The sequence below is a fragment of the Episyrphus balteatus genome, chromosome 3 (genome assembly GCF_945859705.1).
Source record: "Episyrphus balteatus chromosome 3, idEpiBalt1.1, whole genome shotgun sequence".
In the NCBI taxonomy this organism is placed as follows: domain Eukaryota; kingdom Metazoa; phylum Arthropoda; class Insecta; order Diptera; family Syrphidae; genus Episyrphus; species Episyrphus balteatus.
The window spans coordinates 41368742-41385817 of record NC_079136.1 but is presented as its reverse complement, the minus strand read 5'-3'; the positions used below and the strand labels follow the sequence as shown (position 1 = coordinate 41385817).

Below are 17076 nucleotides of genomic sequence, written 5' to 3'. Positions count from 1 at the left end.
ATTAAAATTTTATCTGTATTTTGTGTGCAAGGTACTTTTAGTCAGTGTTGCCGTTTGGCCCCTTTTTTAAGCTCGGGCCCCTTGGCCCCCACTTTTTTAAAAATTAGCAAAATGGCCCCTTTTTTTTTAGGTAGGTATAGCTAAAATTTTTGTTTTAAAAGATGAAAAATTATGGAGAGTTATAAAAGATAGAACAGTTGACTTCAATTAGGAACGTAGATCTGGTTTCTGATTTCCAACATTTAGTCGAATTGAATTCCGAGAAAGTTATTGAGGAATATAAAATGCTTGAGGCTGTATCTGCGGACAAGGTTCTTGAAACATTTTTTTAAATTCAGGTCGTAGAAGAATTTTGGCATGCTATCGCGGGTTATTTAAAAATGGTTTGGATGAAATTATGTTTAAAAACTCTGCATAGCAGTGCATCAGCTAAAAATGTAGTTTTCAGACTGACACTCGTAAAAAATATGCTTACGAAAATTAACGAAAATAGATTAATTGTAAACACTAGCAATTCCTTGAGGACAGCCCTTGATTCAATAAAACCAGGAAAAGATCATGAAAACTGGGTAAACCGAAATCGAAATTAGTGTATAAATGCAGAAAGTATATTTGCATATACATATTTTGTCAAGAACTGTTTTATTTGTTTTTTTAATTAATTTATTTTATTATTAAAAGTTTATGATATGTATTCGGTGATGTTTATATAATTTTTTTTTTGCTTCACGAAATTTTATGATTGGCCCCTTGTTTTGTCTCGGGCCCCTTTTTTAGCCCCTTTTTGATTTTTTCCAGCGGCAGCACTGCTTTTAATACTTTATACCTTCAACCAGAGATACCACTTTCTAACTTACAGTACCTTGCCATATTATTAGGCCCAAGCAAAAAAAATACAATTTTTTGCTTCATGTTGCTGAATTTTTAAAGTTTTTGTCGAAATATCCTGAATTTTTTGTTGTCTCATTTACTTACTCTTATCATATAGATACTGATTGACTAAAAAAAATTTAAAGAATTCAAAAATTTTGATAAAAAATAACGTGCAAAAAGGAATAAGCTCCAAAAGAGGTTTTCTATGGAATTCATGACCGGAATATTTCCAAACGGGTCCAATACTTAAATTTTTGTATCGAGGAATAACGTGACATTCTTAACTTTATGACAAAAGCCCCATCTTGCATAAATAGTGAAGCTCTGATCGTCTGGTTATTACGTAAGATTCTTAGATTTTTGGTAGTTTATTCTTTCGTAGAAGACCAGACAAGCAGACCTTCACAGTATGTTATTCCAACTTTTTTTAAGTCAATCCGTATCTACATGATAAGTGTAAGTAAATGAGACAAACAAAATGTAAGATATTTCGACAAAAACTTTAAAAACTTAGCAACATGAAAATTTGTAGTTTTTTTGCTTGGGCCTAATAATATGGCAAGGTACTGCAGGTACTTCCCTTTTTTAATAAATAAATTGGATACCTTTTTTTTGTTATGCATATTGTATGCAGTCATGCAATCGAATCATTATGTAATAAAATGCATGTAAGGGATGTGTTTGGGTATTTTTCCACATTTAAAAAAACCCGAAGTTGTTTGGGTTGGTACCTATAGCCCTGTTCCATTAGAGGTGGTAGTTTACTACTAGTCGATGTTTTGGTTAATCTAGTACTATCATCTACTCATGCTCTTCTTCCCCAGTAGATACGATTTGTATTGCATACGTTAAAAGTGCGTTCGATTGAAAATCGCTAGTAAAGTACTAGTAGTACTTTGCCACCTCCCAAAGGAACAGGGCTTATGTTGGGGTTTGGGAAAAAACTACATTTGGTTTTAATCATTTGCTCGTTTCTATAGATAGAAAATTCTCAATACTGTGTATGTTCGGACTTGTTGTTGAAATTATAGCTTTTATTGTCTGTCCTGTAAAAAATTCAAAATTTCTCTTTTGTTTTAACAACTTCTGATTTGAATGTGCTTTTGTTAAAAACCCTGGATTTATATTAAACCCAAGGAGTTCAAAAATATTGTTGTTCCTACATATTAAACTATTAAAACCCACAGAAATTTGAACACTTGGGTTCAAAATAAAAAGATTGGTTTCGTTCAACCCCTTTTGGGTTGCATTTTTACATGCGATTTCTATATTTTTATTTTTATCTATATTATTGAGCGCTAAAAGAATGTTTTTCTCGAACAATTGACTAATTGGAATGAATTTTTTTTTTTGATCAAACTAATGACTGACCTTAATAGAATCAAGCCTTTCGCAGATTTTTGAACTAGATTTGAAATCTTTTTTTTTTTAAGTTATATGTAGGTACTTAGGGTGTTCATCGTATCCCTTTGAAAGAGAACATGTTCTCTTTTTTGGACGTGATCTATTTTACACTTTCTTTTTTCCCACGAGCCTTTTTTTCAAACGAATTTCGTATTTTATTCATTTAATTTATCTTTTTTTCAATGATTTCTTTTTATTTGATGTGCATAATTCGACAGCGGTGCAACGTATTTCTCCATGCAGCCTGCACAGCTTCCCATAATTACAGCGTTTTTTTCGGCTTGGCTTCAAATACATCGTTTTTTACATATGTCCAAAGATTTAAGATGGGGTTCAGGTCTATTGATTCAGCCGGACATTCCATAACGGACATTTTCAAGCGAAAAAATCTTTTGCTAATTGGCTCGTTCGATTAAGCTCATTATCCTGCCGCAGGACCCACTTGAGAGGCATATTCCATTCAGCGTACTTCCCTCATAATATCAACATAAATTTGAACCTTCATCATGGGATAACTCCAAAATTAGAGACCAGTACCATTATATCAAAAGCATCCCCATGTGTTATTTTTGCGCCGCCGTCGTGCTTAAAAGTGTATTTTGGCTTAAACTTTCTGGCTTAAAATTTCTTTGTTCATTATGCTACTGAATACAATAGAAATGTTGTGTTATCATCAATAGAGAAGACCGCAATTTGTATGAAAGTACAAAATGCTACATGGTGCTATTTTTTTCACAGAGCTGTATATTGAGTGGATGCAAGGTTTGGGTTTATGTAATTTTTTTTTTTTTTAAATCAAAATATTAAGGTCGACCTTTTGATTCCAATAGGGTTTTATGAAGTCAACAATTAAAAATATTCAGTTTAAATTTACTTATCTGCCGATGGTAAACAGCCATGAAAATCATTTACAATAACTGAGTAGACGGGGGCGTTTTTTTTTTTAAACTACTATTTTATCGTTTGATCCTTTGTCCCTCAACCCCTAGCCGCTTATAAGTACCTGATTGAAAAAAAAAACTTGTATTTCTAAATGATACGTTGAAAAAAATGTGTTTGCTTATTTTTTTTTAAACAAATTAATAAATAAAAAAAAATTATTAATATGAAAAAAATATTTCTTTAGCGAAAGGATTACAAATAACATTAAAGTAAAAGCAAACACCTTCATCGTGTTTTAATATATTTTTCTGATAATGTCAGACGAATAAAAATGACATAAACGAACACGATTTTATTGCATTTAAATTAATTACTGTTTTTTAAGTATTTTTTTAAGGTCTTTTAGATTTTGTATTTTTTGTACTAAATGCAACAAATAAAAAATCTTAGTAATAGCACAGCACACGACTTGAGACAGTCAATGGAACAAACTAACAACTTTTAACTTTTAAAAATTAAAAACCAATTTAAATCAATTCATCTAATCTTAAAGCAATTCTCCTTCTGTTTTTGTCAATATCAATAACAGATGTATTAACACGATCCCCCAGATTCAAATGAATTCCATTCATTTTGCTTGAATGAATTAATCCATCACATTCAATTCCGATATCAACAAATGCACCAAAATGTGTGATGTTAGTTACAGCTCCTAAAAAAATTTAATTAATTTAGTCAATCGACAAAAGTGTAATCAATTATTTACCTGTAACAATTTCTCCAACAAATAAATCTTCCATTCGTGTTATTCCCTGCTTGAAAAGTGGTTTCTTATCGAAATCAGATCGATAATCTTGAAAAAGTTCTCTCTGAAGAGCTTCGAGTACGACTTGTAACTACAAAAAATGTGAAGTAAATTTTAAGAAATTCAAATAGAAAATTTAAGAAATCAAAAAACTTACCCTTTCAATTGGAATGCCAAATTCTTTAGTCAAAGATTCATCGGATTGTGTGTTTTTGAAACTTATGATTTTAAAAATAAATTCAGGTTCCCCTATATTTTTGAGATTAAGTCCACATTTTGAAATAATTCTAGAAAATATCAAAATATAAGATAACGAATCCAATAAATTTCAATTTAATGTAAGCTTACTTTTTGGCAACAGTGTAACTTTCTGGATGTACCCAAGTGCAGTCTAATAAATTGTCAACTTCACCTCCAAGACTTTTTGGTTCAATTCGTATGAATCTGTCCGAGACAAAAAAAATACCAAAAATAGTTTCTCATTTTAAAATCATAAATTGATTTAATATTACCCAGCACATTGTACAAATGTCTTCTCTCCAATAGTCTTTACTTGAAGCAAATCCTTTCTGGTGCGGAAAGGTCCGTTCTCTTGTCGATGTTGGATTATTTTTTCAGCACGTTTTTCAGTCAAACCAGCAATGTGTCTAAAAAAAAGCAGATTTTGTTAAAGAAGACTAATAATTTTGATTATTAATCAAACTTACTTTAAAACACTTAAACTTGCTGTATTAATGTCAACTCCAACAAAACTTACACATTCCGACACAACTTCGTTCAAAGACTCCGATAGAATTTTCTCATTTATGTCATGTTGATACATACCGACACCAATGTGTCGTGGTTCAATTTTAACATACTCACTTAGGGGATCATTTAGGCGACGTGCAATAGAAACTGAGAAAAAAAAAACTGTAAGTTTGAGGTTTTTTGATAAATTCAACTTTGAACATACCTGCACTTATGACATTCACATCGAGATCAGGAAATTCTTTTTTAGCCACTTCACTGCACGAGTAAATTGAGGCACCTTGTTCAGAGACAATACTGTATTTTACATATTCTGGATCGAGAATTCCTTTTTCGAAAAGTTTTGTTAGCCAAAATTCAGTTTCACGACAGGCAGTGCCATTTCCTAAGGCGATAAGTTTACATCTGGAAAGAGTATACATAAAATTGTAGTGTGCAAAAATTTTAATTGGAGATGACACAACCCCACAATGAGGAAGGTATTTAAATGTGACTCTGTGAGGTTCTCACGAACTACAAAAATAGAAAGATAACCCAACCAAGACTACGATCAAACTGTTTTTGAAAAATATAATTTTGCACACAAAAATTTAAACATTTTACTTATTTTTAAGTTAACTGCATCTAACTGATGAGCCCAACAATTTTATCATTTTGGCTTTAAGGTGAGTAACGTTAAATTTGATCTGAGACTAGATAAAAAAGCCATAATTTGATCTCGAGAAATAATAATCCTCGTAAACCTCTGATGGAATCGGGTAGCTTATTAAAAACTGTAGGAGCTTGTAGGTAAAATAAGTTGTTTTTAAAACTGTGTATGTTTCGAAAACGAAGCGAGGTATCGAATAATTTATTTAAATCTAAAAACAAACCTTTTTTTTATATTAATGGCCTATTTCACAAACATTTAAAAGTCTTTTAAATTTTTAAATGACGTTTTTTGTATGGCACTAACGTCATTTTAGGACGTAAAAACCTGATAAATATTTAAAAGGGCTTTATGAAATTGGCCATAAGACATAAAAAAAATGTTTTTTACAAGGCAGCCCAACTTAATTTATCAATTAAGTTTAGCTAGAATGTGAAAATTTCACACTGTGAGACGCTTTGATTTAGAGTTTTGGATTTAAGTTGCAGGGCAACCTTCAATTAAGGATTTTTAATACAACAATATCATTATCATAAATGCTAAGGAAGGAATAACTTCATTATAGACGAGTCCTAAAATTGAAAGCCGAGTCAATCTGCTTAAACAGTCTGGAATATGAATAAGTGTCATTTGCAAGATCAGCTCTAAGGAAGTGAAGGCTATTCATATGATGGTTTGAAATACTAAAATCAGCAATTGAACTTGGAATACTCAAATTAATAGTTCAACTGCATAGGTATACGTCACTCTTTTCAGCATTCAAGGCTTATAACAGCCAAGACTTCTGAGTACATAGTCTCCAACCAATTTAGAATTAGAAAGCGGTTCGGTATTCATTTCTCCCAGAAAAGCCAAGTTTTGCTTTTTCACATAACTCCTGAAAGACATTATTAACACAACTAAATTATTTCATTATTTAGTTCAATGACAACTTTAAGAACACCAATGGAATTAAAATTTAATCTAATTATCAACGCCACCGTCGACTTAAACTCATAAACCTACAATTCATTACGCCTTGATCATCCCAATATTTTATTTTTTCAAAATAGTGTCACAGATTATCTTCAATTTCTCCAAAAATTCTGTGAAAAAGTCGATTGATAAAAAAATGATATTTTTTTAAAAAGATTGATTTTAATGGAAAAACTGCGAAGAGGAGGATCTTCCTATTTTTATTAAAAGCTCATATTTGGTGAGGTGTCTATCAATCGACTTTTCGAAGTATAAAATAAAAAAAAAAAATATTCGATTTTTCGACCCACCCTAATACTCATAGACACTGAAAATAACGCAACAAATTTTGTTCATTACCAAAAATAAAATAAGTTATTTGATTGAAGAATTAAATTTAAACTCACTTATTTCGAATTAGCATTTTTGCAAGTGTTATTCCACACTGATCTGGATCATTACGTTTGCTATGTGGATAAACAACGCCGGTTTCCAATACATCAGCAGTTTCCGAAATCAATGCCAATTTACAGCCATTTGTAAATCCAGGATCAACACCTAAAATTCGTTCTCCTTTAAGTGGAGACATTAGAAGAAGTTGTTTCAGATTTTTAGCAAAAACATCAATAGATGCTTTTTTGGCTGATTCATTTAAATCAGATCGTATTTGTCGTGAAACCAATGGAACAACTAAAAAACAATAATATAAATGAAATTTCTTAAAAAAGCCTATAAAGAAAAACTTACGTTTCTTTGTATAACATTCCTCAAAGGCCTTTTCCAATACCTCATTCCTAAGTGGATAGTTTTGTTCGCATGTAAAAACATTACGAATATATCTTTTAATTTCATGTTTAAAATAATCTGGAATATTGATTTTTACAGTCAAAAACTTTGACTTTTCTCCACGGTTTATGGCCAAAACCTGATGAGGTTTGATGTAACGAATGGAATTTTCAAATTTAAAGTACGATTCATACTTTGATTGATCATTGCGGTTACCATGTGAAGAAGTAAATGCAGCAGACTTGGATTTTGAGTCTTCTTTGGACTCTTTTGGCTCAACTACCTTTGCTTTTGTACATTTTAATGTTATGTTATGAACTTTTTGTCTAAATGGAAGGATATAAATAAGTTTTTAAAAATACAATTTGGTAATGATCCCTTACAATCGACGCAATTCTTCAAGAATTCCAGTGTGTTTAGCGAAATTATGTGATATAATGTGACATACTCCTTCAAATGCTTTATCAAAATGATCCAAATCAGGATTTTTTCGGTCTACAACCATATTCAGGTCGACTGGAGGCAAGTCGCCAAAGAGCAAACGATCAGAAATTTCTTCAAGACCCAAGGCTTTGGCACGATCAGCTAGAGATCCTTTGCTAGCAGGTTTGTATGGTGCATACTATTTATCAACAAAGATCAAATTTAATATAAATTGATTCAAAAAGAAAGAAAGCCAAAGAGCTTACCAAAAACTCCAACTCTTCAGCACTCTTGGCACATAACATCTCCGTACGAACTTCTTCATTGATTTCTGTCTCCTTTTCCAGTTGACTTACAATAGTTTCGGCTTTCTTTCGCAAGGCCAAAATTTCTGTGTAAGCATTTTTAATATCACGCAACTTTTCCGGTGTGATATTTTGGCTGATGAGATCTCGACGATAGCGGCAAATGAAAGGAATTGTATTTTCATTTTCAAAGAGATAGACTATATTTTTGGCTGAGAGGGTATCGATGTTTTCTTGTTCTGCCAAAAGCTCATAGATGTCCCAAACTTTGCGTCGTGCTATAAAAGTTCAAAATATTTAAAAATTTACGCCTACAAGTAGAATTTCTTTTTGGAATTGTTTTTTTAAATTTTAAATAAATGGTTTTAGAAATGTTATTGAACTTACAGGCATCGACAATGTTTATGTCTTGAAAGTTTTGCCTAACAGTTTCAACAATATCTTTTCCAAAGAAATTTCCCATTGCAAATAAAAACAAATTTAAATAAGCGTGTTTAAACGACAACTTCGTAAACAGCAAGCCAATTAAATTAATTAGACTATCATTAACTGCACAACAAGTTTTTTGTTGTGACCAACACAACGCAGGTATTTAAAACGAAGCGGGGATACCCATGCCAGTTAATTGAGAGGTTTAAAAGTTTTACTTGTTCAAAGAGATTCTCGATTTGAGTTGCGATTGTAGATATTATAATAAAATACATAACTAAGTCGCATGTAGATGCTCTTGTACGAATGTTCTTAGGATTTGTCAAGATTTCAAAAAAAAAGCAGAGAAACGAGGTTTGAAAATCACTCTCAATAAAAAAAAAAGAAAAATTGTTCGACATGGTTGTATTGAAGTGTTTAATAAAAAAAACCAACCTTGGAAATTACGAAAAAAACATCTATACCAAATTTCAAGAAAATTCGTTCACCCGTTTAGGCTGTAGCTACTTGTACAGATGGACGCACCGACGCACAGACCGACGGACGTCATGACGAAACCCACTTTTTTGGACTTCTCCATCATCGTTATGTTAGTTTTGATTAAAACCTCGAAATTTTTTTTTTGACACGAAATAATTGCCCTATTGAGCAAGTAAAAATAGAAGCTTATCTTATTATTGTCTTTCGAGATTATTTTATAATTATTGCTAGGAATTCAATTTCATTAAGAGACTGTTAATATAAAAGCACTTGTATCTCGTGTAATGGACTGGCTTTTCAAAACATGCATTCTCGGTCGCTATAACTGCCCCACTTTTATTTCTCATTTTTTACAACATTTTGGCAACAAAAATATATACAATCGGAACTAAAATTGTATTCAAAGTATCAGTTGCTGAACAAGACATTGAGTGCACAATCTTCATTCATTTTCATATCTCCGTAGAACTCCGAAAAAAAAAAAAATTAATGCGGAAAATTAAAAAAATCAGGAATGAAAAACATTTGATTGCGTTGATGTTCGTTATATTCTATCGGAAAATAGAACCATAACCAAGATAGTTTTATGTGTTGCATTGAGTTTGATTGGTAATAAAATTAAATAGATCAGGAGGTCACAGAAAACCATGTCGGGTCTACTTTCAAGATTTATTAAGTCCAACAAATAAAGAAGAAATTAAACAGAAAAGTATATAATAATAAACCTTAAACCATAAACATAAAAGTGAAAAACAGGAAGTTAAGTTGTAGATGAAAAAAAATGTGAACATTGCATTTTTTTTATGTAATGTTCTTTTTTTATTGTAGACAATTTTGTTTGTTGTTTACATATTTATAAAGATAGGATTCATAAAAAGGATTCATTTTGTTTACAAATTTACTCAGGACGATACCTGTTTAGCTATTGTCCAATAATCGTCTAAGCACAATCGTTTTCATGATCATAATCGTGTCACGAAAAGCAAAAAAAAAAAACGATATCCTTTGCGACGATAGTGATTATTGAAGTTATGGAAATAAAACCATAGTCTGAAATAAAACGATACCTTTGTTTGATAAATCGAGTTACGGAATGACCCCTCCCCCCCAGTTCGTTTTGTACTGCTTATTCCTTGAATACAATTTTATAGCTGTAGCTTGCATTACAAGTTAAAGAAATGTCAATTTTTACCCTAGAGAGATTCAAATTTGAATAGTACAAAAAGCTACAAGTACATTTGTTTCATTGTATTCAGCCATTTAAACTCATTCATTGAGTCAATTTCAACACAAAATAAAAAATATAGAAGTGATGATACTGTATAGCAGTTAAGCTAAATTCGTTGCGTGAAGGCAAGTTTATGCGGAGTTCTAACAAAACGATACGATGGGCCCAAATGTCACGTTTAGCACGGAGAAAGATTGTCAGACGAACTTGAAGTTCAAAGTGGAGGCAGAGAAGGTTGCTGCATACTGTTCCCAATTTTTTTTTTTTTTTTTTGTGATAAATTATGTACTACGCCAAAGCAAGAAGGGGGTAAATAATAGCCATCAGGAAAATGAATCAATAAAAATTTAAAAAATTATATTTTGTCATGTTTACATACAGTTTGAAGGATAGATACTAACCAATCGTTAGTTTAATTTTTTTCCTGTTCCACTACAAAAGAAACACTTTATCTATTGTATTTCAATCAGAACAAAGATGAGGGTAGGTAGATTGTGTAGCTTGCCAACAACTGAAATAATTTTCCTAATAGCTATAAACGACTATCAAAAATCAATTTCATTGTTTCTTTTTTTCTGATGCATTTTACTTTAATCTCAAACGGAGGAATCCGATGGAATCTGACATCTTATGTAAACCATCAAGATCACGCGGACGGCTTATGCCTACTTTCTCACAATCATGGAAATCTATCATTTTGACTCAAGTGTGGAGAGAAAAGCAGAAAGTATGGTACTGAAAATCAAACACAAAGTACAAAGTTTCCAACATTTTGGGAGTATTGTCTCTATCGAAGGTGGAACGGAACAGGCATCATCAGCCAAACCGGGAAGGCGAAGACTGCGTTTAATATTTGGATGAATTACTCTTTGAGATTTAAAAACAAGCTATTTCTGTAACGTTCGCATATTGAATCCGTACTGCTATAATGATACAGCGCTTGAAAAGTTACATCAACTGTAAAAGAAAGTTGTAAGTCTTCGTAAATAGATGTTTCCAACAAAGAACTTCCTAGAAGAACGGGTCAGAAATCTATTGAATCTATTATAAGGGAGACGTATGCGGCAGTGGATTGGACACACGCTTCGAAAAGGCAACAGTTCTTTTGCAAATCAAGCAAAGCATTTGAGCACGCTCAGTTCAGAAAGCATAAGAGTAGGAAAAGACTGAGAATATTCGAGAAAGAGTCAGTGCAGCTTGTTATCTTTCACTGGCTGAATACAATGGTGTAGCTGTGCCTGTAGCTTGTAGTACTGTCAAAATTTTACTGAGGGAAAACCATACAAAAGTTGGCGGCAGCTGAGCAAAAAGTTGAGAATTCTTCAACTTGCGCTGCAAGCTACAGCCACACCATTGTATTCAGGGGGTCAAACTCCTTGGAAATTTTTCTTTAATCTAATTTTCTTGTCCCGTTAAGCTTGCAGATATGACAAATGGTAGTGTTGTTAGAGGCTTTAATACACTAACACCTCCGCCTAATCTAGCCAATTAAGGTCACGACAGCATAGTATTTTAGCTACATTCCTTTATTGGAACGACATATTGAGACATACGAAGAGCCGGCAGCATTATTTTGGCAGTTTTGGTATGAAGGAAATTCGAGTGTGTACTAGGGCGTTCGTTATTTAGGTTTTTTTCGAGAATCAAGTTCCTAACTGGAAAAACTTTTTCTAAATAATAAAAAAAAAAATCCCCTAATTTTTCAGATTTTTATTTAAAATCTGAAAAAATTAGGGGATTTTTTTTTATTATTTAGAAGTTTTTCCACTTAGGAACATGATTCAAAAATAACGAACGCCCTACATCCCTGGGTCGATAATTTTTGAAACCAAAAAAAATCATAGTCGGATGAAACCCATTGGAAAAGGAGGTGAATATGATAAAAATGAAAGGAAAAATAAATTACGGGCGAGCTGAGTTCGGGAAGTGGTAGGGTTGAGTTTTTAATGGTAAAAAATGGTATATCTCGATTTCCGGCAAAACTACAAGTCCTATGGAAAAAAGTTGTATGGCAAGATTGTGGGTAATAAATATTCTTCAACTTATGTCTTCACAATTTTTTCACATAACCTCAAAATTTATGTGAAAAATTAAGAAAACCGAGTTTTTGGTTTTTTAGTTTTATCTAGTGTGTACATATTTATATTAGGGATGTTGCGGATGTGGATTTTTCACATCCGCGGATGCAGATGCGGATTTTTGAAAGTTAACATGTGCTGATGCGGATGCGGATTTTTAAGATATTATATACAAAATTAATATAAATGAATTAAAATAATGATATAGTTACATATATATTACAATTATTTTTATTTGTATTTAATGAGAGAAATTAAAAATAGGTGTATTAGACTTAATACAAAGTAATACCGCCACCTTCTCTGCATCAAGTCGGTTAAACAGAGGTTGGTTAATTAAGCCCCACTTCTAAATAATTGTTAATTAGGAAGACTGGCTTGTGGAGTGGGTAGAAATTGTCGTTAAGTTCTTTACTGGCATTTTTTTTTTGTCCGGAAAGAAAGATCTTTATTAATAGCCTGTTTTAACCCCAAATTTTAAAATTTCGCAAATTAGGTCAGTTCGAATTCCAAATTCTAAAAAATTCCTATACAATTTGAAATTCGACTTAAGACTCTAGTGAAAACGGACTATATTTAAGACTTTTGCATTTATTCTGTGTTTTGCCTAAAAAAAAATCAGTAATTAACGTATTACTCGGTGTGACTGCCACTAGTACGCGCCATTTGCTGGCTCCACCCAACTTCTTTCTTGTCGCATCTTCCGCATGAAAATCCGTATTGATTATTGCGGATGCGGATATCCCAAATCATGCGGAAATTTCGCATTTGCAAATGCGGATGCGAATACTCGCAACATCCCTAATTTAGATATGCACCACTGTATGTCAATGCAAGAAGTCAAAAATGGTAATTTTTCAGATTGTTGCGTTTTTGGTATAACCACTTCAAATTAAATAAAAACAATATAGATAGTTGCCCCCTGATTCTGAAAAAGTGGGTACCAGGGCCCTATTGCACCAACCACTTTGCACTTTGCATTTTGCAAATTTGCAGTTTAACTTTGCAAATTTTGTTGCACCAAACTCCAATTTGCAAAGAGGAAATTATTTTTTTGAAAAGTTAAACAAAAATTCCTTCTTTGCAAATTTTGTTGCACCAACCACAAATTTGTAAAGAAAAAAGTACTTTTCTGAAAAGTGCAAACTTTTGCCAATTTGCAAAGAATTCTTCGATTTCGTTGCACCAACCAAAAAAACTTTGCACTTTCCATATCAAATTCTGCAAAGTTTTACAATAATATGCAAAGACAAAATTTCATTTGCGGATGGCCATTTCTCTTGTAAAGTTCGGGTATATTAAATGATAATTTAAAATAATCGCTTTGAACGACTTTTTAAAGATGAAGAGTATAGTAATATGTACGTGATTGATGTAAAATTTAGAATGAATTTTGAAATTAGGAATAATTAAATATTGGGAATATTTAACTATGGTAAGTATGTGAAAAGAAGTTGAACTGGCATTAGGTCTGTTTAATGATCTGATTCGAAAAGTACAGGTTTGTGTGTTTCATGAAGAAAAACCTTGCTCTAAACTGTTCTACAAACTGTCATTTTGTGTTCCATGAAGTTTTCCGGCACAGATTAGTTCAAGTTTTTCTGCTCCTACTTTTGAGGTAGAGCAAACGAGTGAGAAGTGTCAAACAGCAACTGATTTGTTTTATTCTTACAAAAATGTTTTAAATAAATTCAAAATAATGAAAATTTGTTTAGAATCTTCTTAATATGAAGAAAAATTCAAAATGTGAACAAATATTCTGATTAATTATAATTTATTTGAATGAAAAGTCATAAAAAAAAAAATTATTTTTATTTTAAGTTTCAAAACTAACGGCTGATCTTTTTTTTTGTGACAGTTTTCAAGAATTTGTGCTGTTCTGATCTTTTCTGTTCCAGTTTTTCTTCATTTAGGAACGATTTGTTGGTAGATAATGTTAAACTGTCAAACGACCAATTTTTTTTTAGAATAATTCCAATTCCTTTATTATAACCAAAAATCATGTTTTTATTCAAAATAAATTTTTTCGCATCATTTCAAAAATTCCAATTTTAATTTAATTTTTCCGCTGATTAATAAAAGTAATAAAAATGTTTGAATTGTCTTGAAAGGGAAACCTACACTATCTCCAAAAAAAAAAAATCTCAATCGGATAAAATCTCCAGAAAATTTTTGACCCCTTGGACAAAATCCCTATGGGGAAAGGCATCCAATGGACAAAATCTCCAATAAATAATTTTTTCTCCCATTTTCTCCAAATCCCAAAAAATCTCCAACTAGTAGAAACAAAAACGATATAGAATGATACAAAAACACCTTAAGTCAAGCAAAATCAAAACCAAACACGACAATTTTGAAATCATAAAGGTCCCTCCTTTAAAACGGAACAGAAAAAATAATTTATGTAAACAACCGTGACTTGAATCTTCGTTGTTTGACCTATGATTCTAATATACTGGAAGGATACAGCAAGTTGAACTAAGCATAATCTTTTGAGGCAAGTTATCACAGCTTACAATTAAATATGTGTAAAAATAGGTCTTTCCAAAATGAACATGCTCAAGTTGTCTATCAAGCAATCAAATCGCGCGCGCGATTTGATTGCTTGATAGACAACTTGCGCATCTGAAATTTTGGGATTTTCGCTCGGAGATTTTTTCCTGGATATTTTGTCTATACCCAGGTCTGTCTTGGGGATTTTGGCTTTGGGGATTTTCTCTTTGGGAATATGGGTTTTGGTCATTCATCACCAACCAGTCTTGAAAACCAAACATCTTATTTCTTAGATCAACAACTCACTAAACTCGTATCATGGAAGTGAGTTGGAAATAGTTAAGAATCGTGACTATTTGACACTATTTGACAAAGGATTCTAGGAACGATGTCAAATAGTTAGAAATTGTAACTAAACAATAGACCATTTAGTTCGATAATATAAGTAAACTATGGTAAAATAAAGAACGCACCTCTGCCCTCTGCTTCATGGCCACATAGCCTCCTCTAGAATTGCCACCCACCTTATTAAAAATTATCCGTCATTCAAAGAATGATTGCAATTTAAAGTTAAAATAATGATATTATATTGATATTAAAAATTCTATTAATTTCTTCTTTAAACAAATTACAGCAAAGCATCAGTCTAAGTAACCAACAAAATAACAAATGTTAGACTAAAGTACAACAAAATTTCAAAAGACATCGTTGTTTAAGTAAAAAAAAGGAAGATTTCAACCTTTTTTAACAACGAAAAGAAGTTGAAACTATTTACCTTTGCAAATTTTCAAATTACGCAAAGTTCCATTTTAAGTTGGTGCAACGCCCGCACTTTTTGCTTTGCAAAAAAAAATCAAAAATTTCAAAGTGCAAAGTGGGGAACTTTTAATTTTTGGTGCAACGCTTTGCACTTTTACTTTGCAAAAAAGTATTGTTTTGCAAAGTTGCAAAATGCAAAGTGCAAAGTGGTTGATGCAATAGGGCCCAGGTGTTTCACATTCAGCTTTCCCCTTGCCAGACACATCCAAAATGCAGTCAAAAATCTACTTTTGTCGTTCTGATATAACCGAAAAAATGATACACCAAAAAATCATAAAAAATACCCTAATTTCAAAAAAGTGGGTACCTTAGTTTTCAGATTTGTCCCCCCTCAGACCGCTTTAAAGCATTTTGAAGTGTATTCTTCTAATAAAAAACCTAATAACTTATTTACTTTTAGGTATACGTGAGATATGACATAGCCAAAATATTATTTAAAAAAAAATTATATAATGGAATCTGCAACAAGTGTATTTTGAGTCAAGCAAAACTCACCCATAAATGAAGAATTCAATGCACCAGACATTGAAGGTCTGGCCGTGTATTTCTTCACCGCTGACAAAACTTGTCCATCTGGAACATCTGGCACTTCAGTGGCAGCTTCATCACTATTTGGATCTTGATTTTCACTTTCAATTTCGTCTTTAACAGCTTTACTTGTTGAAGCTTTGGTTGTGCGTGGCTTTCTGGGAGCAGCTGGTTTTTTAGGAGCGGCAACTCTTTTAGCTCGCGGTTTTCTACAAAAATAAATTATAATTTTTGAATATTATGAAAACCTTTAGCTTAATATGTATTTCCTTACACAACTTTGACTGGTTTTTCATCCTCATCGAGGGGCTCCTCTTTTTTGACTTTTTTGGTTGGAGGATTTGCATCATCATTGTCATCGTCGCTGTTGATTTCTTCAACGATTTTCTTTGGTGGTCTTCCTCTGCGTTTTCTATTAACACACAATTATAATAAATATTTCTTTAAATTTATATATTTATTTGCTTACACAGCTTTTACTGGCGATTTTTTCATTTCTATGTCCGCATCAGGATCAACAATTTTCTTGACTCGTCCTCTTTTGGGCTTAATTGGTGTTTCAGCTTCACTGTCTGATATAATAATTGCTGCGACTTTTGTAGCGGCACGTCTTGTTGGTCTTGTACTCATGGTTAATTAGTTAAAATATTTAATTTTAATAAATAATAATTGTTTGCAAAAAATATATATGGAAAAATTGCAAACAAAACATTAAACACAAACAGCCGCCAAACGGTTTTCAAATCAAATTTGATGACAGTTCGAATGACAGATAAAAAAAAGTTTTCTTGCTTTTCATGTACAAACGATGTTGGAAATTTCTATGTTTTCTATGATATGCAATAGACTTGTTCATTTGGTCTGCAAACTGCAACTTATCTCTTTTGTGTTCTTCTGCTAAACACAATGATATAAACTCTTGGTTAACCTGGTAAAACTGTGTCAAATTTTTTTTTTTGGGTTTGACAGTTCGTTTACCATATTTTCCATTAAAGCAGAGTTTACACTGTTGTATGAATAGAATACCCCTAATAACAATTTTTTCACATGCATTTAAAAGCTTTCAAAATACCTTGTGGAATACATTTTTAAGTTCGTAAAAAGGTTTTAAAATCCTGAACTAGAACCCTGAACCCCTGTAAAAAAAAAACATTTCTTACCTTTTTGCATAAAACAATTACAAACAAAAA

The 17076-nt window shown here is 32.0% G+C and overlaps 1 protein-coding gene across 2 annotated transcripts; it reads right to left on the bottom strand.

The window, feature by feature from the left end:
- Positions 1–3496: 3496 nt before the first annotated feature.
- On the bottom strand, positions 3497–16632 carry LOC129915515 (S1 RNA-binding domain-containing protein 1). 2 transcript variants are annotated; one of them, XM_055995080.1, is made up of 14 exons: positions 16356–16632; positions 16161–16298; positions 15854–16095; positions 7793–8109; positions 7487–7725; positions 7065–7429; positions 6725–7007; positions 4920–5119; positions 4672–4861; positions 4477–4611; positions 4313–4408; positions 4122–4251; positions 3926–4055; positions 3497–3871 (listed from the first exon to the last, which is right to left on the bottom strand). In XM_055995080.1, exons 1-14 carry the CDS (start codon positions 16514–16516, stop codon positions 3687–3689), a joined length of 2811 nt encoding a protein of 936 aa, XP_055851055.1. In that variant the 5' UTR covers positions 16517–16632; the 3' UTR covers positions 3497–3686. The 2 variants fall into 2 exon arrangements, with proteins under 2 accessions (XP_055851055.1, XP_055851056.1); XM_055995081.1 differs by lacking the exons at positions 15854–16095; positions 16161–16298; positions 16356–16632 and adding an exon at positions 8219–8402.
- Between the last annotated feature and the right edge of the window lie 444 nt (positions 16633–17076).